Raw genomic sequence first — 22,970 nt, 5'->3', positions numbered from 1 at the left:
ACACCACAGAACCAATAGATAAACCAAACAAATACAAGCACCAAACACGAAGTAAAGAGGGTGGGGGCAGAATCTGAAGAGGCTGAGCTGATATACAGAAAATAAGGTTAAGAATTGGATAAATATGGGGAGGACCTAAATTCATTATAGAGGAAATAGAAAATGGATGAGTGGATAAGAAGAGAAATAAGGGAAACAAAATAATATATTTACAAAAAATGTTTTAAAAATGGTATAAAATAGAAAATAGCAAGTAAAATGAAATAAAATTTAATAATGGAAAAATAATGTGAAAAGAAATAGAAAATAAAGCAACAAACAAAAAAAGGAAAAAGCAAAAAGCAAAAAAAAATAGCTAACAAAATAATAATAAAAATAAAAATGAAAAATTGAAATGTCGTTCATTTGGCTGGCTTAAGATCCCAGTTTTCTGGAATGCCTGCGATTTTATTTCTCTGTTCCTGGGACTGAAGGCCTCTCTATAGGCCAGACCCTGTTAACTCCCAGGGACTAATCAGATTTTTTTAGTCCTGTGTACCATTCAGGGTGGAACCTGGGTGTGGCTGTATTCCTTGCCTGGAGACTGGAGGGAGGGGCTGTATCTTCAGGAGAAAATGGCTGCCCAGGTCCTCGCTCGGCTCAGGCGTGACTCAGCACTTGACTTGCTGCCACCTCTCCTGGACCCCCTTCTCCCCCCAGCCTCTCCCCAGATTCCACTCATCCGCACCTTCTCCCGCCCCTCAGCATGGGTGAGTGTCTGTATCCGAAATGTCCTATGAACAAGGTTCAGTGAAAAAAAAAATTAAACAAAACAAAAAAAACCCAGCCACAGAAACGGGAAAGACTGAGTCTCTGTGAGCTCCTCTCTTACCAGCACTGTGTGGTCTGGTCAGTGCTTCAGGCTGCCCCACTCTGGGCTTAGTCTTCCGTAATTATGGAACCCAGATCTCGAATCCCCTGGCACCAACAGTCCTGTGGATCTCCTTTTCCACAGTCAGAGGCTATGCCTGTCCCAAGGGATGTGGCCGGGTGCCACGTGGTTTCCCTCTGACACTCTGGGCTCACAGATCTGGCAAACTTTCTTGTCTAGATCCCTGGTTTTTACCTTTCCAGGGGAACTCTGCCCTTCCCGGCTGCAAACTGTCTCACCAGCTGAGTCTCCTTCACCTATTCAGGGTGGATGTTATTCATTTCAACTGCTCATTCTATTTGCTCCAGGACAAGCCTTGGGACACGTCCACCTATTCCACCACCATATTGTCTCTCTCCCAAATATATATTTTTAAATAAAATGGGGAAAAACATTTTTTAGAGGGGACTTATTATACCTGATACTAAAACAAAACAGCAGCAATTAAAATAGTAAGTTTAAAAATATATAAACAGATCAGTTGAATAGAATAGAGAATCCAGAAACAGACAAAAATAGGTATGTATGAAAAAATAGTATGTGATAACATTTTATGTTAATGGGTATGCAAGGGGGATAATAGCTTATAAAATATGATATCCACATAATTGACTATCCACTTGTAAAAAATAATTGGATCTCTGGGTCTTATCATGTTTAATAAAAATTCCAAATGGATTGTAAGGAGTTAATTTCATCTACTAAAATTATAGTTTAGGAATGACAATTTCTAAATGCTGTCACTTATTACAATGAGGTAAGCTTCCAAAGTTGAACTTTACATGGATTTATCTTGCTATACATCCTGAGAGTTTTCTTACAAGGGGAAAAAAAGGTTATTGAAGACCTCATAATACTGCCACCAAAATAACCAACACCTTTTTGCTAAAAAAAATTGTTTGGGAAAATGCTTGCCTATTTTGAATTCCTTTTAGAAATGTAATGCTATTAAGATGTGCCTTCTTTTGTCACCATAAAATTACACTCCATCCTTACATTTTCAATATCATAACTAGAATTTTCAATGATACTTTTTTTCCAGAAGGAATGAGCTGTGAAATCCATGAAGTCTTAAGTTTGGTGTGCACAAAAACCACACTCAGTGACATAAGATTAAAGATCCATTTATCCTTGTTCCCACCGCCCACCCCAAGTCTGGCATTAGAAGTGGGAGAAGAGTTCTTTACTGTTTGTAAATTATAAAGAATACTAGCGGCCTGGTGCACAAAAATTTGTTGTGCACTCGGTGGGGGGGGGTCCCTCAGCCCGGCCTGTGCCCTCTCGCAGTCTGGGACCCCTCGGGGGGGTGACCACCTGCTGACTTAGGCCCGCTCCCTGGGGGACCGAGCCTAAGCTGGCAGTCAGACATCCCTCTGGAAGCCCTGGAGCCCTGAGGAGATGTCCACTTGCCAGCAGGGAGCAGGCCTAAGCTGCAGTCGAACATTATTAGTGCTGCTGAGGAGGCAGGAGAGGCTCCCACCACCACTGCTGTACTGGCAGCCATAAGCCTGGCTTGTGCCTGAGCAGAGCTCACCCTATGGGAGCACACTGACCACCAGGGGGCAGCTCCTGCATTGAGCATCTTCCCCCTGGTGGTCAGTGTGTGTCATAGTGACTAGTCAATCACAGTTGTTCTGCTGTTAGGGTCAATTTGCTTATTACCCTTTTATTATATAGGAGTGCCTGGCCAGCCTATGTGAGGGGCTGATGGCTGTTTTCAGGCTCTCCACAGACCCTTCAGGGTGGGGTCCCCACTGGGGTGCCTGGCCAGCCTGGTTGAGGGGCTGATGGCTGTTTGCAGGCTGGCCAAAGCCCCTTCAGGGTAGGGGTTCCCCCTGGGGTGCCTGGCCATCCTGGGTGAGGGGCTGAGGGCCAATTTCAGGCTGGCCACAGCCCCTTCAGTGTGGGGGGTTCCCCCTGGTGTGCCTGGCCAGTCTGAGTGAGTGGCTGATGGCAGTTTGCAGGCTGGCCAAGCCCCCCAGCAGGGACCCTCAACCCATGAGGGTGTGGCTAGCCTGGGTGAGTGGCTGATGGCTGTTTGCAGGCTGGCCACGGAACCCATCCACCCAAGCTCCCATTGGAGGCTGGCTGGAAACAGGTATCTGGGATTTATTTGGCTTCTATAATTGAAACTTTGTTGCCTTAGTGGAGGCCACAGCCGGCTCAGGGCTGGCGGGAAGCTTGGCTTCCTCCATCGCCTGGGCAACCAAGCCTCCTGCTTCCTCCAGCCTTGTGGCTTCCGGCCGCCATCTTGGTTGGTTTAATTTGCATATAGTCGTTCTGATTGTCTGGTGGGCGTGGCTTAGGGCCTAGTGAAGGTACGGTCAATTAGCATCTTTGTCTTTTATTAGTGTATATTATTTAACATGGACTAAATGGGTATTTGATATATGTAAGAATCACTGCTCTTTGAATTTGGGGACCTGGATTGTGGTCCCTAATCCATCATTAATGTGGATAAGTAATTGGGATATCACTGGACCTCTATTTCCCCATATATAAATAGATGTCATAATGTCTTTCATACATCTGAGACGTGTTATTAAATTCTAATGCCTGAAGTTCTGACTTGATATTGGCTGCTACTATAGAAAGGGAAATGATGCATGGGAAGCTAGAAATATAGTTGCCCTAAGACATCTCAGATACTAATTGGCAATTTAATATTGAGTTTTTAGTCATATTATTCTGTTTAATCTACACAAATCAAATTCATCCTTTTTCCCTGCTGGTGTGTCTCAGTGGTTGAGTGTCAGCCTATGAACCAGGAGATTACAGTTCAATTCCTGGTTGGGGCACATGCCCAGGTTGTGGGCTCCATCCCTAGTTAGGGGCAAGCAGGAGGTAGCCGATCAATGATTCTCATACTTGATGTTTCTATATCTCTCTGCCTCTTCCTTTCTCTCTAAAATCAATTTTAAAATGATATCCTTTTTACTTGTACAATTTGATGTTTTGTCAAATGTATGTACCACAATCAGGTTTTTCCATATCCCTTTGTAGTAAATGTCCCCCTTCCAGCCCCTGTACTTAAAAACTGAGCTGTTTTCTGTTATTGTAGTTTTATATTTTCCAAAATGTCATAAAAATGGAGTTGGTTGTATGTTATGTGGCCTTCTGTGAATGTCTCATTTTACTTAGCATAATACATTTGATATTTGTCTATGTTGTGCTATATATCAATAATTAATTCATTTTGTTCTGAGTAGAAGTCCATATTCCACTGTAGAGATGTGCCATTGTTTAGCCATTCCCCTGTTAATGACCATTTGGGTCACTGCTGGGTTTTGGTGAATAGGAAAAGATTGACTCTTGAGTGTACAATTTCTTGATTTATCAAAATGACATGTTTTTTCAAACTGAAATTAAACAATATTTAATACAAAAAATTAATTGCAAAGGATAACATTTCAAAATGAAAAAATGAACAATTCTATTCAAAAATTATCTTTAAAAAATATGGCATGCCAAAAGAACACAGGAACCAAGCAACAAGAGCTACCAATAACCAAAGCTGGAACAATTTGAGCAACAAAATTATGTAGTATATAATTATATCTCAAGTATAAACTGAAATATGCATGTGTCCACACTGATATAAGTAAATAATTGAATGAATAAAAAAAATGAGAGAGGAGGGACAAATTTTGCAGAATTCCATATTATATATGTAGATACTCTTCCCTCAAGGAGGTCAGGCTTCCTCAAGTGTGGGCTAAATTTAATGTCTAACTTCCAAAGAATGAAGTTTTGAAAGGGAAAAATAGTAACTTTATAAAGGAAAAACTTGGCAGACATTACCTTAAGCAAGTGATCAAGGTTAAGGTCAAGCCCTTTATCAAGGGTTATTTTGGTAATATAAAGCAGAGCATGGGAATGGCAAATCTTCTTTCCATTTGCATGCTTTTCTTAAGATTAAGAGGGGTTTGATGTTGATCTTTCCTAAATTGTTATAAGAATCCAGGCTTAGAAGGGACTTCCTGTATATCCTTAATAACATTCAAGGGATAAAATTAGATAAAAGCAAATAGACTCCCATCCTTATGCAGCAGCTCTGGGCTCTGTGACCATGAACGAACAGCCTTAAATAGCAACCCCAGGCACCATGACTGCTCCAGCACCCATGGAAGAAGCCGCAACCTGTGACTACCAAAGGAGTAGCCACTGCCCATGACACCACCAGGAGCAGCCGCCCAACTATCCCCTGAGGAGCAGCCACCACCTGCAACCACCCAAGGAGGAGATGCCACCTGCGACCTCCTGAGGAGCAGCCACCACCTGCGACTGCGCAACCTGCCACCAAGCCCACTGCTACAGCCACACGCCCCATGCAACTTGACACCTAGATCCTTTGGTGAGAGCAAAATGGGGAGAGAGAAGAACAACTCCCAAAGGAAAGAAAAGGAAGATCAGCAGAAAATGAACTAAATGAAATAGAGGCATGCAATATGTCAGAAAAAGGATTCAGAATAAGGGTCATAAAGTTCATAGTCAGGATGGATGAGAAAATCAAAAACCTATGTAAGAATCAGGAGGAAATAAAGAGTGATATAGCTACAACAAAAAACAATATGGAAGCTTTCAACACTAGACTAGGATAAGTGGAGGGCAAATTAGTGAATTAAAAGACAGGGAAGCGGTCTATGTCTTGCAGTCTTGGAACTCAGATTCAGTTTCCTTGCTCCCAAAGTCCAAACTGATATCAGTACTTTTTTGATGCCTCCTTGCCCTGGCTCCATTGCTAATACAATCTGTGAGTTAGCTGAGTTTGCCCTCTGAGAAATATTCATGGGTATTTGTCTTTATTGACATAAACCACAAACCTGCTTAAGCCCAGAAAACTCCTTGTTGATGTTTAGTCATTTGCAGTACTCAGCTAATGTCCTAGGGCTCTAGCTATGTAACTGCATCCCACAGATGCTTCAAACTTTTGGTATCACTTTAGGGTTGCATTTCTAATACGGCTCTGTGATGATGGGAATGTTCTGTGTCTGCACTGTCCCATAGTCTCTGGTACATGTGGCTAGTGAGCCCTTGAAATGTGACTAATACAACTGAGGAGCTGATGTTTAAATTTAATTAATGAAAATCTGCACTGAAATCACCATATATGTCTGGTTGTTGTAATATGGGACGGTGCAAGGATACTTGCCATCCCATAAATGGTAAGTTTATTTTTATTGAATACCACTAATATATTCATTAGAAATAGAGCAACTATTTATAGATGTACCAAACAAAACCCAGCAGTGTTCCCTTCCAGGAAGCACAAGAATGGCTCGTTAGTATTCCTGCCTAGACACATCATAAAATATGGTCATAACAAGTGACGGAGCTGGGAGTGATGTCAGGCTATGCAGCTGTCCATGCTTGCAGCAACGACAATGCATGTAATGGTCTCTTCTGAAAAAAGCACTTCAATGCAATAACTGCTGAAATGCCACTACCTGTTTATTATAAACTCTTTAATCCCTTGGGACCTTTGCTAACATATTTAAAAAGCCCGATTCAAGATCACCATGCAATATTCACTGCTAAAAAAATGTGTGTTTTTTTTCAGATAATGATTAATAAACATAAAGAATTGTTAGCTGGGGGGAAAAAAAAGACAGGGAAGCAAAACACACCCAATCTGAACTGCAATTAAGAAAAAAATCAAAAGAAAGGAGGAGAGCCTGAGGAAGGTTTGGGACAACATGAAACAAAGCAACATACATATAATAGGGGTGTCAGAATGACCAGAAAAGGAGCAAGGGTTAGAAAACCTATTTTAAAACAAACAAACAAAAAAGGCTAAGGGAGTTTATCACTACCAAGCCACCAATGCAAGAAATGCTAAAGGGACTGTTGTGAAAAGAAAAAAAAATAAAAGGGAAGAAGGAACACAGGCACAAAAAATAAAAATGGCAACAAGCAAGCACCTATCAATAATAACTTTAAATGTAAATGGCCTAAATTCTCCAATCAAAAGACATCACATGGCTGAATAGATAAGAATGCATGACCCATATATATGCTGTCTACAAGAGACCCACCTCATAATAAGAGACTCACACAGACTGAAAATGAAGAGATGGAAAAAATCTTTCAGGCAAATGTAAATGAAAAAAAAAGCTGGGGTAGCAATACTTATATCTGACAAAATAGACCTCTGAGTGAAGGCCATAACAAAGATAAGGAAGGCCACTTCATAAGACTAAAGGGATCAATGCAACAAGAGGATATAACTCTGGTAAACATATATGCACCCAATGCAGGAACACCCAAATACATAAACAAAATTCTAGAAGATATCAAGGGAGAGATTGACAGAAATATGATCATAGTAGGGGAATGGGACAACATGAAACAAAGCAACATACATATAATAGGGGTGTCAGAATGACCAGAAAAGGAGCAAGGGTTAGAAAACCTATTTTAAAACAAACAAACAAAAAAGGCTAAGGGAGTTTATCACTACCAAGCCACCAATGCAAGAAATGCTAAAGGGACTGTTGTGAAAAGAAAAAAAAATAAAAGGGAAGAAGGAACACAGGCACAAAATAAAAATGACTACAAACAAGTACCTATTAATAATAACTTTAAATGTGAATGGCCTAAATGTTCCAATCAAAAGACATGCGGTGGCTGAATGAATAAGCAAACATGACTCATATATATGCTGTCTACAAGAGACCCACCTCATAATAAGAGACTCACACAGACTGAAAATGAAGAGATGGAAAAAATCTTTCAGGCAAATGTAAATGAAAAAAAAAGCTGGGGTAGCAATACTTATATCTGACAAAATAGACCTCTGAGTGAAGGCCATAACAAAGATAAGGAAGGCCACTTCATAAGACTAAAGGGATCAATGCAACAAGAGGATATAACTCTGGTAAACATATATGCACCCAATGCAGGAACACCCAAATACATAAACAAAATTCTAGAAGATATCAAGGGAGAGATTGACAGAAATATGATCATAGTAGGGGAATTTAATACTCCACTGACATCACTGGATAAATCCTCTAGACAAAAAAATCAGCAAAAAAAACAAAACAAAAAACAGCAATCTTAAATGACTTCAAGGGAGTTTATCACTACCAAGCCACCAATGCAAGAAATGCTAAAGGGACTGTTGTGAAAAGAAAAAAAAATAAAAGGGAAGAAGGAACACAGGCACAAAAAATAAAAATGGCAACAAGCAAGCTCCTATCAATAATAACTTTAAATGTAAATGGCCTAAATTCTCCAATCAAAAGACATCACATGGCTGAATAGATAAGAATGCATGACCCATATATATGCTGTCTACAAGAGACCCACCTCATAATAAGAGACTCACACAGACTGAAAATGAAGAGATGGAAAAAATCTTTCAGGCAAATGTAAATGAAAAAAAAAGCTGGGGTAGCAATACTTATATCTGACAAAATAGACCTCTGAGTGAAGGCCATAACAAAGATAAGGAAGGCCACTTCATAAGACTAAAGGGATCAATGCAACAAGAGGATATAACTCTGGTAAACATATATGCACCCAATGCAGGAACACCCAAATACATAAACAAAATTCTAGAAGATATCAAGGGAGAGATTGACAGAAATATGATCATAGTAGGGGAATTTAATACTCCACTGACATCACTGGATAAATCCTCTAGACAAAAAAATCAGCAAAAAAAACAAAACAAAAAACAGCAATCTTAAATGACTTCCTATATCAGATAGACTTAATTGACATCTTCAGAACATTTCACCCCAAAGCTACAGAATATATATTCTTCTCAAGTGCACATGGGACATTTTCAAAGATAGACCACATATTGGGACACAGGCAAAGTCTCTTCAAATTCATGAAGATTGAAATCAACCATCTTCTCAGATTACAATGGCATAATATTATAAACTACAATAAAAACAATAAAAAATTCAAACACTTGGAATCTGAATAGCATGCTATTAAACAATTATTGGGTTACCAAAGAGATCAAAGAAGAAATTAAAAACACCTGGAAATGAATGACAATGAAAACATAACAATCCAAAATCTATGGGACACAGTGAAAGGCTTCCTGACAGGGAAGTTTATAGTTATACAGGCCTACCTGAAAAAAAGATAATAAATTATCTAACTCTACAACTTAAAGAATTATAAATAGAGCAACAAGAAAAGCCCAGTGTGAGGAGAAGGAAAGAGATAATAAAGGTCAGAGCAGAAATAAATGACATAGAGACAAAAAAAAGCAATACAAAAGATAAATGAAACTAAGAGCTGTTTCTTTGAAAGGATAAACATGACTGATGAACCTCTATCCAGGATGACCAAGAAGCAAAGAGAGAAGACCCAAATAAACAAAATCAGAAATGGAAGAGGCAAAATAACAACAAACCCCACAGAAATACAAAAGAATGAAAAAAATACTATGAACAACTCTACTCCAACAAACTAAATAACCTAGAGGAAATGGACTAATTCCTAGAAAAATACAACCTTCCAAAACTCAATCAAGAAGAATTAAAAATCACAACAGACCGATAACTAAGGAGGAAATTGAAGCTGTCATCAGAAAGCTTCCAGCAAACAAAAGCCCGAGGCCAGAAGGCTTCACAGCAGAGTTTACCAAACATTCAAAGAAGAACTAACACCTATTTTTGGACTATTCAAAACAAATCCAAGAGGAAAGCACACTTCCAAGCTCTTTCAATGAAGCAATCATTACCCTAATCCCAAAACCATATAAAGACAACACAAAGGAAGAGAATTACAGGCCAATATCCCTCATGAACTTAGATGCTAAAATCCTCAACAAAATTCTAGCAAATCAGATCCAGCATTACATTAGAAAGATCATACACCATGAACAAGTGGGATTTATTGCAGGGGTGCAAGACTGGTACAATATCCACAAATCAATATGTGATACATCACATAAATTGAGAGACAAATTCATATAGTCATATCAATTGATGCAGAAAAGGCATTTGACAAATCCAACACCCTTTTCCTGATAAAAACTCTCAGCAAAGTGGGAATAGAGGGATCATACCTCAACATAATAAAAGCCTTATATGACAAACTTACAGGGCATCATACTTATATCTGAAAAGCTGGGGTAGCAATACTTATATCTGACAAAATAGACCTCTGAGTGAAGGCCATAACAAAGATAAGGAAGGCCACTTCATAAGACTAAAGGGATCAATGCAACAAGAGGATATAACTCTGGTAAACATATATGCACCCAATGCAGGAACACCCAAATACATAAACAAAATTCTAGAAGATATCAAGGGAGAGATTGACAGAAATATGATCATAGTAGGGGAATTTAATACTCCACTGACATCACTGGATAAATCCTCTAGACAAAAAAATCAGCAAAAAAAACAAAACAAAAAACAGCAATCTTAAATGACTTCCTATATCAGATAGACTTAATTGACATCTTCAGAACATTTCACCCCAAAGCTACAGAATATATATTCTTCTCAAGTGCACATGGGACATTTTCAAAGATAGACCACATATTGGGACACAGGCAAAGTCTCTTCAAATTCATGAAGATTGAAATCAACCATCTTCTCAGATTACAATGGCATAATATTATAAACTACAATAAAAACAATAAAAAATTCAAACACTTGGAATCTGAATAGCATGCTATTAAACAATTATTGGGTTACCAAAGAGATCAAAGAAGAAATTAAAAACACCTGGAAATGAATGACAATGAAAACATAACAATCCAAAATCTATGGGACACAGTGAAAGGCTTCCTGACAGGGAAGTTTATAGTTATACAGGCCTACCTGAAAAAAAGATAATAAATTATCTAACTCTACAACTTAAAGAATTATAAATAGAGCAACAAGAAAAGCCCAGTGTGAGGAGAAGGAAAGAGATAATAAAGGTCAGAGCAGAAATAAATGACATAGAGACAAAAAAAAGCAATACAAAAGATAAATGAAACTAAGAGCTGTTTCTTTGAAAGGATAAACATGACTGATGAACCTCTATCCAGGATGACCAAGAAGCAAAGAGAGAAGACCCAAATAAACAAAATCAGAAATGGAAGAGGCAAAATAACAACAAACCCCACAGAAATACAAAAGAATGAAAAAAATACTATGAACAACTCTACTCCAACAAACTAAATAACCTAGAGGAAATGGACTAATTCCTAGAAAAATACAACCTTCCAAAACTCAATCAAGAAGAATTAAAAATCACAACAGACCGATAACTAAGGAGGAAATTGAAGCTGTCATCAGAAAGCTTCCAGCAAACAAAAGCCCGAGGCCAGAAGGCTTCACAGCAGAGTTTACCAAACATTCAAAGAAGAACTAACACCTATTTTTGGACTATTCAAAACAAATCCAAGAGGAAAGCACACTTCCAAGCTCTTTCAATGAAGCAATCATTACCCTAATCCCAAAACCATATAAAGACAACACAAAGGAAGAGAATTACAGGCCAATATCCCTCATGAACTTAGATGCTAAAATCCTCAACAAAATTCTAGCAAATCAGATCCAGCATTACATTAGAAAGATCATACACCATGAACAAGTGGGATTTATTGCAGGGGTGCAAGACTGGTACAATATCCACAAATCAATATGTGATACATCACATAAATTGAGAGACAAATTCATATAGTCATATCAATTGATGCAGAAAAGGCATTTGACAAATCCAACACCCTTTTCCTGATAAAAACTCTCAGCAAAGTGGGAATAGAGGGATCATACCTCAACATAATAAAAGCCTTATATGACAAACCTACAGCCAACATCATACTCAATGGGCAAAAACTAAAACCATTTCCCCTAAGAACAGGAACAAGACAGAGATGCCCACTCTCACCATTCCTGTTCGGCATAGTACTGGAAGTGCTAGGCATAGCAATCACACAAGAAGAAGAAATAAAAGGCATCCAAATTGGAAAAGAAGAAGTAAAATTGTCATTATTTGCAGATGACATGATATTGTACATAGAGAACTCTAAAGACTCCATCAAAAAACTACTAGAACTAATAAATGAATTTGGCAATGTAACAAGATGCAAAATTAGCACCCAGAAATCTATGGATTTTTTTATACACCAATAATGAACTCACAGAAAGAGAAAATAAAAAATCCCATTTACCACTGCAACAAAAAAAATTAAGATACCTAGGAATAAATTTAACCAAGGAGGTAAAGGACCTATGCTCAGAAAATTACAGGACCCTGAAAAAGAGAGATAGAGGAAGATATAAACAAATGGAAGAATATACCTTTTTCATGGATTGGAAGAATCAACATCATTTAAATATCCATACTAACCAAAATAATCTATAGATTCAATGCAATCCCCATTAAAATACCAATGGCATACTTCAAAGTCCTAGAACAAACTCTCCAAAAATTCATCTGGGTTATAAAAAGACCCCGAATAGCTTCAGCAGTCTTGGTAAAGAAGAACAAAGTTGGAGGGGTCACAATACCAGATATTGAGCTATACTACACAGCCACTGTTCTCAAAACTGTCTGGTCCTGGGACAAGAACAGACATATAGACCAATGGAACAGAACAGAAAACCCAGAGATCGACCCAAGCCATTATGCTCAATTAATATTTGACAAAGGAGGCAAGAACATACAATGGAGTCAAGACAGTCTCTTCAATAAATGGTGTTGAGAAAATAAAATGGTCAGATATTTGCCAATGTTATCTCCAATAAGGGTTTAATCTCCAAAATTCATAGGGAACTCATACAACTTGACAAAAAGAAGATAAACAATCCAATTTAAAAATGGGCAAAGTACATAAATAGACACTTTTGAAGAGAAGACATACAGAAGGCCATGAGGCATATGAAAACATGCTCAAAGTCACTAATCATCTGAGAGATGCAAATCAAAACAACAATGAGGTACCATCTCACACCTGTCAGAATGGCTATCATCAACAAATCAACAAACAACAATTTCTCAATAGGATGCAGAGAAAAAGGAACCCTATTGCACCACTGGAGGGAATGCAGACTGGTACAGCCATTGTGGAAAACAGTATGGTGTTTCCTCAAAATGTTAAAAATGGAACTTCCATTTGTCCCATTAATCCCACTTCTAGGAATATATCCAAGAAATCAGAAAGGATATATTCAACCCTATGTTCATAGCACAATTTACAATCGTTAAGATTTGGAAACAGCCTAAGTGCCCATCAGCAGATGAATGGATTAGAAAACTGTGGTACATCTACACAATAGAATACTATGCTATTGAAGGAATTCTTACCATTTGAAACAACATGGATGGAACTGGCGAGCATTAAGCTAAACAAATAAGCCATTCAGAGAAAGATAAATGTCACATGATCTCACTCATTTGTGGAATATAGTGAACAACATAAACTGATGAACAAAAATAGAACCAGAGGCATAGAAGCATCAGACTGCCCAACCTATGAGGGGATGTGGGGGGTGAGGGGTAAGAGATCAACCAAAAGACTTGTATGTGTGCATATGAGCATAGTCAATGGACACAGATCGGGAGGGGTGAGGTCATGTCCTGAGGTTCGGGGTGGCTGGGGAGAGGTCAATCGTGGAAAAAGGAGACTTATGTAATTATTGAAACAATACAAAATTTAAATTAAAAAAATGCAAATAGAATCTTGAGCAATGTCTCTTTCTATAATCTAACTACCTTATTCTTATCCACTCAAATGATCTTTCAGAAATGCACATCTGATCATAGGATGCTTCTATTTTAAATATTTCATTACTTCCATAAAACCATTGAGTGTATAGCCTCTTTTTATCATTTACCGGGCCTTACCCTGTGCCAAGCACATTCATTTACTATCTAATTTAATTCTTAGAATTTATGAAAGATTGGCTTTACATGGGACAAGCTGACCTTTGAACCCTGACAATGTGCAAATATCTTGGATTGGAATTTAGGGATTTTAGTATCTAGTATGAGCCTACTCAGTGCTACTCTCAAAAAAGTAAAAATGTTTACTAATTTTTTTTTGTCTATTTCATGCTTTTTCACATCTGGGTGCTTCTCTCTGTTCAGAATGTCCTGCCTGTTTGCCTTTCATATATTGTTCAAAACAGCTTAGATGCATGTAGAAATCTATCTGCACACCGGACTTCTCTGTTCATGCCCAGTCTGCTGTAATCTTGGATGTTCCACATTAGAATTACTTCAAATATTTCTTCTGTTCCGTTATCCCTTTTTTCTTATGGTATTCCTCTTGCACTTATGTTACCTCTTTTGTACTTCTTTCACAGTTTTTGATATTCTGTTTTTCCCATTCTTTTTTCTCTTTGATTTTCAGTTTAGGAGGTTTCTATTTTCATGCTTTCAAACTCAGTGATTCTTTCTTCAGCCACATCCAGTATATTAATGTGCCTTTCAAATGCATTCTTTATTTATGTTATAGTGTTTTGACTTCTAAAATTTCCCTTTTGATTCTTTCTAAGTTTCCATGTCTATTATGTTCTTACATATCATCCATTATTTCATTATCATTAACATATTAATGATACTAATTTTAAATGCCCAGACTGGTAATTTCAAAATTTTTGCCACATCTGAGTGTGGTTCTGATGCTTTTTCTCTCTCTTCAAATGGTATTTTTTGCCTTTTTGTATGTCTTGTAAATTTTTGTTAAAAGCCATACATGATATCCTGGGTTAAATGAACTGAGGTAAGTAAGCCTTTTGTGTGAGGTTGTTACATTTATACTTTTAACTACTGTGGGGTACCAACACCAAAATTAGTACTGTGAAGATAGAAAGTTGGAGAAATAGAACTGGGGAGGGAAAGGGCTTTCTAGAGTGGGCTAACCCCCACATTTTGAGTAGGGCAAACTTGATATCCAATTCACAATTGTGCTGTATCTCTTTCATCTTTAAGTTGAGGAAAATTCAGGATCCCTACAGATGATTAGGCAGATGCCTAGATGCTCTCTGTAGTATTTCAGTCTTCAGGGGACAGGAGAAAATTTGGGTCTGAGGGGTTTTAGGCATTTGAAACAAGGTGCTTTGTAGACTAGACATTATATCATTTGCTTATGTTTGCACAGCTGCTTCATGTCAGAACTTCAGTATCAGAATAAATATTTAAATGATCTTCCTGGTGTTCTTGCCATGAGAAATAAGTCATATGACCTGAATAGCACTGAAGTACCCATGACCAACAAAACAAACTGATTGAAAAACACCTGTGAAATAGCCCAAGTGCCCATCAGTAGATAAGTGGATTAAAAAACAAAGAAACAAACAAAAAACTGTGGTACATTTACTTGATGGAAAACTATGAAGCTGTTAAAAAAGGATCATGTACCCTTTGAGACAACATGGAGGGACCTGGAGACTATTATGCTAAGATAAATAATCAAGTCAGAGAAAGACAAGTATCACATGCTCTCACTTGTATGTGGAATCTAATGAACAAAATAAACTGACAAACAAAATAGATCCAGAGACATGGAAGCATGAAAAAGACTGATGAATCTCAGATGGAAGAAGGGAGTTGGGGGCTGGAAAGATATTAACCAAAGAAGTTTATATATATAAAGTATGTATATATACACATACACATACTAGTGGCCCAGAGCATGAAATTCATGCACAGTGGAAGGGGTGTCCCTCAGCCCGGCCTGCACCCTCTCCAATCTGGGATCCCTTGGGATCGGGCCTAAACCAGAAGTCAAACATCCCTCTCACAATCTGGGACTGCTGGCTCCTAACCACTCACCTGTCCACCTGTCTGCCCCTAACCACTCTGCATGCCAGCCTGCTTGCCCCCAACTGCCCCCCACCAGCCTGATCACCTCCAACTGCCCCCCTGCCAGCCTCCTCGCCCCCAACTGCCCCCATGCCGTCCAGCTCGCCCCCAACTGAACCCCTGCTAGTCTGCTCACCCCCAATTGCCCCCCCCGCTGGCCTGATTGCCCCCAACTGCCCCCCCCACCAGCCTGATAACCCCCAATGCCCCCCACACCAACCTGATCACCCACAACTGCCCTCCCCTCTTGGTCCCTAACTGCCTCTACCTCAGCCCCGCCACCATCGCTTTGTCCAGAAGAATGTTCGGAAGGTCTCGTGGAAGGTCTCCCAGTCTAATTAGCATATTACCCTTTTATTAGCATATAGACAGAGGCCTGGTGCACAGGTGGTGGCTGGCTGGTTTGCCCTGAAGGGTGTCCTGGATCAGGATGGGAGGGTTCCCTTGGGGGGTGGGGCAGCCTGGGCAAGGGCCCTGTGGTGGTTTGCAAGCTTGCCATGCCCCCATTGGGGTGGGAGTCCCCACTGGGGACAGTGCCGGCCTGGGCAAGGGGCTGAGGCAGTTTGCAGGCCAGCCATGCCCCCATGAGGTGAGGGTCCCTGCTGGGGGTGTGTGGCCAGCCTGGGTAAGGGGCTGAGGGCTGTTTTCAGGCTGGTCATACTCCCTTCAGGGTGGGGGTCCTTGCTGGGGTGCCTGGCCAGCCTGGGTAAGGGTTTGATGGCTGTTTCCAGGTTGGCCATGCCCCCAGTGGGGACCCTCACCCCATGGGGGTGTGGCCAGCCTGGTTAAGGGGCTGAGGGCCATTTTTAGGCTGGCCATGCCCCCTAGCAGGGACCCTCAACCCGATGGTGGCATGGCCAGCCTGGGTGAGGGTCTGAGGGCTGTTTTCAGCGGCCAGCCCGGGCGACCCAAGCCTCCTGTTGTCTCCAGCCTGCTCCGCGGCCACTGCCCACAGGCCCCTCCTTCAGTAGCCAGCCCAGGCAGGCGGGAAGCTTGGCTTCCTCCATCACCAGGGGCGACCCAAGCCTCCTGCCTGCTCTGGCTGGCTCTGTGGCCGCAGCCATCTTTGCCCCACTAATTTGCATATCCCCTCCTGATTGGCTGTGGGGTATCACAGAGGTACAGTCAATTTACATATTTGTCTATCATTAGTGTGTGTATAAACCATAGGCATAACCCATAGGCATACACAATAGTGCAATGAAGGCCTTGGAAGGGGTGGCAGGAATGGGGTAGAGGGGGGTCAATAGAGTTAAAATGGGACATCTGTAATACTTTCAACAATAAAGATAAATTTAAAAAAGAAAAATACATGTGGATATGATGGTGATATCTTGGAAGTGGACTGTGAATACAGTGATGAATATTTCAGGGTGGAAACTCTAAGATCCAAATATGGCTGGGAACAGGTTATTTTAAGAGGCTTCATTAACAGATGTTTTTGTTAAACATCCTGGGCTCCCAAACCACCAATTGCTGTCAAATGACATCTGCCACTTAGGAAGGATGGGAGGGAGGGAAAGAAGCTGGGCTTTAAGGGCTGATGTTGTTTTGACTAATTGTGGATGTCCTACAGCAAACTGCTGTATGAGGGGAGAGCCAGCAGTGAAGTGGAGGTGCTTGTTGAACTTAGGCATCTAAAGCAAGACTGGCCCTTGGCAAAACTTTCAAGTTCATGACATTTATTTTAATGCTCTCAGGGCCATTGAATAATAGAGGAATTAATACACTGAAGACAATATTAGGGACCTGCTCATATTTGAGGCTTTGGCAATTTGTCCTTGGCACTTGAACAATATGTTTCAAACTTTTTTGCCTAATAGGCAGTCAGAACTAAATTATATACTGGTAGGTCTGGGGACAATGAGGGATTTCAATGTTTTGTGTCTACTAGAGGTGATGAGACAATTGGGGGCAGGAAAAAAGCAGTGACAGTATTAAGTCTAGCAGCCAGCAGTTTAAGGAAGAGAAGCTGCAAATAATGGAATAAAGAGCCTGGAAGATTTCTGAGATTCAATATAGGCACCCATATGTGGGTAGCATAGCCAATGAGTTAACTTTGTGAAGGATAGGGTGGTGGAGGACGGGATGGTAATCTATAAAGCTCTTTTTGAATAAAATATAGTTCCTCTATATTTTGTCCCATCTACTATGATTAGTGTTAGAGTGGCCTCTTAGAAGCTATACATCTTCAGCAGGTTAAAGTATTATGTTTCTAGGAAATGGTTAACCAATTAGTAAAGATTTGTTTTTATTTAAGTAGTTCTTTAGCACTAATTTTAACAAGCAGAGCTGGAGGTTTGGAAGAGATGTAAATCAGAGTTGTGAAAGTTTAGGGATGGAATACATTCTATGTCGTGGGTGACCACAAGTATAATTAATAAATGTTGCAAGCCTCTAGATTCTGGCTACTCACACTGTAATGTATATTATCTCCACATGCAGTGTAAGAACCCTAAAGAGATTAAGCAATTGTGGTCAAGATCACAGAACTTGGATGAGCCCCATATTTTGAACTAGAGTTGTCTTGCTCTAAAGTCAATTTGCCTTTTTAATTATACAACATTGTCTGAAGAAGGGTGGAGTTGACCTGAAGATTACATTTTTCTATGCCACATTTAAAAAACAAACAAACAAACAAACAAACAAACAAACCTCTATTGACTACAAATAATCCTATATAAGGCTAAATGGCAACTTGGAAAGTACTTAGAACTATCTATATCTATCCCAAAGAACATATAAAGATTATAGGCTATTCTTCATCTTGAGATATTTTCTAATTTCTATACATGCTTTAAATTTACTTCCTAGGAAAAAACAAATCAGTGTGCAGGGAAAATGAAAACTGGTTAGAGCTAATTGCATATGAACTTTCCCTGAAAAATGACATTAGAAAACAATGCCATTTGTATTTGATTAAAATGAGTGTGTGGGCTCATTTGTCTGCCTTCACCACCACTATGTGAAAATGAAGCAGCTTAGTTTTCATTTTCCTTTTCTCTCAAAATGCCCAGAGGGGCAATGTTTTTGTTTAATGACCTTCAAAATTATTCTTTAGAAATCTGAGGCTACCAGAGTTGGAAGCAATGCGAAAATAATTGTGGATTATTATTGTATGATGATAATGGCAGCTGGGCTATCTTTTTTTCTTTCTGTTCAGACTTTCTTCTTCATTTTCCCAGAAACCTTATATTCTAAGGTTTAACTCAGAAGCAAATCTCATATAGGTGATAAACCTCGCCAGACAGTGTGTATAATATAATTTCAGACAGACCCTTAACTGTTCTTTGGAAAGATCCTAGGGAATGAAGCAGTCTTCTGTCTGGATTGCCCTAGATAATATTACTTTTATTTACTCTCTGACAATATGTGTGGGTAGTTGTATTGGACATAAAGCAAGCATATCTTCTAAATATTATACCTGTGAACTTAAGTGCTGGTTTTTATATTTTGTTGTAAAAATTCCTGCTATCATAAAAGAAAAAAGTTACAATAAAAAAAACAAACAAAGCAAACAAAAAAAGCAAATATTAATAAATGGGTACTCAGTACTTGCTCTCCCAAATCATTTATACACATACACAGAGACACAGACACACATGCAGAGCTGCAGATAGAGTGTCAGTACTGATTCTATCTTTACATTAATTTTAAAAGTATGTGTGAGGAGGGTGTGGGTGTGGGTGAGGGAAAGTAGAGAGGATATTTTTTTCTAATATATTTTTTATTGATTTTAGAGAGGAAGGGAAAGGGAGAGAGAGAGAGAGAAACATCAATGATGAGAGAGAATCATTGATTGGTTGCCCCCTACTGGGGATTGAGCCTGCAGCCTGGGCATGTGCCTTTGACCAGAATTGAACCCAGACCCTTCAGTCCACAGACCAACGCTCTACCCACTGAGCCAAACCAGCTAAGGTGAGCATATTTTTTATACCATAGTTTGGACAGTGGAAAGTGCTCTCAACTATTATTCACAAAATTTGTCTCACCATCAATTTCATTGCCTTAACTGAGAGATTCAGAATGCATATGATAAAATGCGTTGCTTGATTATTTAGCACTCTCACAGCCATCTCTTACACCTCCATTTATATTTTTACAGTTTTTAGTTACAATTTTGGTTGAACATTTGAGATGAATGACAAACAAACTGGAATAATATCTAAAAAGTAGACCGAGAAAATCCACAAATGACAAAGCCACCTGATTGAATATTCTTACACATTTAGCTATTGCTATATTCTTGTCACTTCCTGGAAAAGAGTTAAACATTCCTTTTTAGGGAAGTTCAATCCCAGTAACAAGACTCCTTCACATTCCCATCAGGAGAGTAGAATAATTGACTTTAAAACCAAATCTTGCCCAGCCAGCATGGCTCAGTGGTTGAGCATCAATCTATAAACCAAGAGGTCATGGTTCGATTCCCAGTCAGGGCACATGCCCAGGTTGTAGGGTTGATCCCCAGTGTGGGGAATGCAGGAGCCAGCCAATCAATGATTATGTCTCATCATTGATGTTTCTATCTCTCACTACTTCTCACTTCCTCTCTGAAATTTGGGGTTTCAAAACAACCCCAAATCTTTTATACTAATAAAAGCCTAGGTGGTCCTTGCATGATGCCCTCATGTGATCACAAGATGGCCACCACAAGATGGCTGGCAGGGGAGGGCAGTTGGGGGCCATCAGGCCAGCAGGGGAGGGCAGTTGGGGGCCATCGGGCTGGCAGGGGAGTCGTTAAGGGTTGATCAGGCTGGCAGGAAGAAGCAGTTAGGGGCAATCAGGCAGGCAGTCAGGCAGGAGAGCGGTTAGGAGCCAGCAGTCCCAGATTGTGAGAGGGATGTCAGACTGTTGGTTTAGGCCTGATCCCCTGAGGGGTCCTAGATTGGAGAGGGTGCACACCGGGCTGAGGGATATCCCCCGTGCATGAATTTTGTGCACTGGGTCTCTAGTATCCCTATAAAATAGAAAGAATCAAGGCATTATGATGACATTTAGTGACTTTTGAGGTTCTGCTATACAATTTTTGCACTTGGGGAGCTTTATTATTTTATATTTGAGCAGAATGAAATGTTTTGCTCTTGGGATCAGACCTTTAAAATGGCTCTTAGAGTGATAGTTGTAATATGGGAATTGGACACATTGTGATGTTTTCTGGTCATTGACTTAACTGTTTAGTTACATATTTTGAAAACTAAAGAGAAAAGTACAAAAAGTGAAAATACAAACTTGTCAGTACTAAGACTTAATGATGTGACTTTTTTTTCCTCTTACTTGAAAACATTTTCTCTACAGGAATGCAAGCCAAAAATGTGGAGAAGCATAATAATACAGAAAGGAAATGCTCTTCTAATCCAGGAAGTTCAAGAAGAAGATGGAGGAAATTACACTTGTGAACTTAAATATGAAGGAAAACTTGTAAGACGAACAACTGAATTGAAAGTTACAGGTAGGAATTGGTTCTTCAAAATTATGGCAAGTGAGAATTAAATATAATTTGTTATGGGGAGAAATTGGAATTTTCTACAAAAAGCTAACTTGCTGTGAACTTAGAATTGGCTGTGAATCATATAGTTGAGAAACTCACTATTAAAAAGTTTTACTGATAACTTATATGCAGGATATGAACACTAGGGAACAAAGGCCCAATTTCTGTTTATCTATTATCTGCCTTTAGGACAGACTAAAGGCCTGGTGCACGAATTTGTGCACGGGTGAGTTCCCTCAGCCTGGCTGGCGATCTGGGCCAATTGTGGCCACCTTGCCCAGTTCCGATCAGGGCCGATTGGGGTCGGCCGGCCAGAGGAAAGGACCGCAGGAGGTTGTCCAACCACAGGAGGTTGGCTGAGGGAGCACACTGCGTTGGGTGTCTGCCCCCTGGTGGTCAGTGCACATCATACTGACCTGTCAATGGGTCGTTTGGTCAACTGGTCGTAACGGCCGCTAAGGCTTTTATATATTAGAATCTTAACTCTTCAAAATATCATTGATTGTTACTAAACACCTCAGAAAAGATATACTGTAACCACTCTAGAATGCTGACTTAACCCATATGTAAAATTGCCTTGTGGAAAGGCTACCTCAGAATGAGGTTCTAGTGGACTTTTGGAATGAAATCTTAGACTATATCTCAAATAAAGCTCATACAAATTTGCTTATAAATGAGTGATGTTATTGTGAGATTGTTAAATGAAGCAATTCCAAAATAATGGCATACATGCATATGTTTTAAATCAAAAGTAAAATTAAGTGTAGACTAGCAATTCTACACATAGGAGTGGAAGAGAGAAACTCTGGATATTTTTACCTGGTGAAGAATATTAGAAAGTAATTTTCAAACACATAGGACTGAACTTGATACCATAAATGTTATCCCTGACAAAGAATTTGATGAATCCTAAGACAGTGTATGACAAAAAGTCCACCTGCTGTTTTACTCAAACAATCTTGATTAATTTCTTCTTATATATTTTAGAAGTGTGTGTGTGTGTGTGTGTGTGTGTGTGTGTGTGTGTGTAAATACACACACATTTTGGATAAAATGTGAGTCATGGTAAAATATTTTGTGTATTTCATAAGGTGTTAATTTGCTTGCCCAAAACTTTCAATGTAGCTGGACTACAGTTTCAAATTTCACCTGATTTCTACCTCCCAAAGGTTCTCCAACTGTAGTGTGCATCACAATAATCTGGACGAACCTAGGTAGGATGTATGCATCACGATGTTCATAGCAACACAATTTACAATTGCTAGGATCTGGAAACAGCAAAAGTGGCCATTACTAGATGAATGAATAAAAAAGGCTGTGGTACATTTACACCATTTACACTATGCAGCAGTAAAAAAGAAGGATTTCTTACCCTTTGAGACAGGAGGGACCTGGAGAGTATTATGCTAAGTGAAATAAGCCAGTAAGAGAAAGTCATGTATCACATGATCTCACTCATATGTGGAATCTAATGACCAAAATAAACTGATGAACAAAATTGGTTCAGAGACATAGAGGCATAGAACACACTGTCTAATTTCAAAGGGAATGTTGGGTGGGTGGGGAAGAGATCAACCAAAGAACTTGTATGCATATATGCATAACCCATGGACATAGACAATAGGGTGGTGAAGGCTTGAGTCAGGGAGCAGGGGCAGGCAAGAAAGGATCAATGGGGAAAAAGGGGGATATGTGTAATACTTTTAATAATAAAGATTAAAAATATATATAATTAAATAAGAACCCGGGTAGGATGAAGATAAGGTTCTTTTTTCCCCCTTAATTTAATTTTAATTA

The 22,970-nt window shown here is 39.4% G+C and overlaps 1 protein-coding gene across 1 annotated transcript in view; it reads left to right on the top strand.

Annotated features, from left to right (window-relative positions):
- The window catches only part of IL1RAPL2 (interleukin 1 receptor accessory protein-like 2), a 1,356,387-nt gene that overhangs the window by 790,415 nt on the left and 543,002 nt on the right, over positions 1-22,970 (top strand). The window contains exon 5 of the mRNA XM_005869867.2: positions 20,981-21,134. Coding sequence (XP_005869929.2) covers positions 20,981-21,134 — 154 coding nt within the window. The remainder of the gene's footprint in view (positions 1-20,980; positions 21,135-22,970) is intronic.

The sequence above is a fragment of the Myotis brandtii genome, unplaced genomic scaffold (genome assembly GCF_000412655.1).
Source record: "Myotis brandtii unplaced genomic scaffold, ASM41265v1 scaffold305, whole genome shotgun sequence".
In the NCBI taxonomy this organism is placed as follows: domain Eukaryota; kingdom Metazoa; phylum Chordata; class Mammalia; order Chiroptera; family Vespertilionidae; genus Myotis; species Myotis brandtii.
The sequence above is the reverse complement of the archived record's forward strand: the minus strand, read 5'-3'. Positions and strand labels throughout refer to the sequence as shown.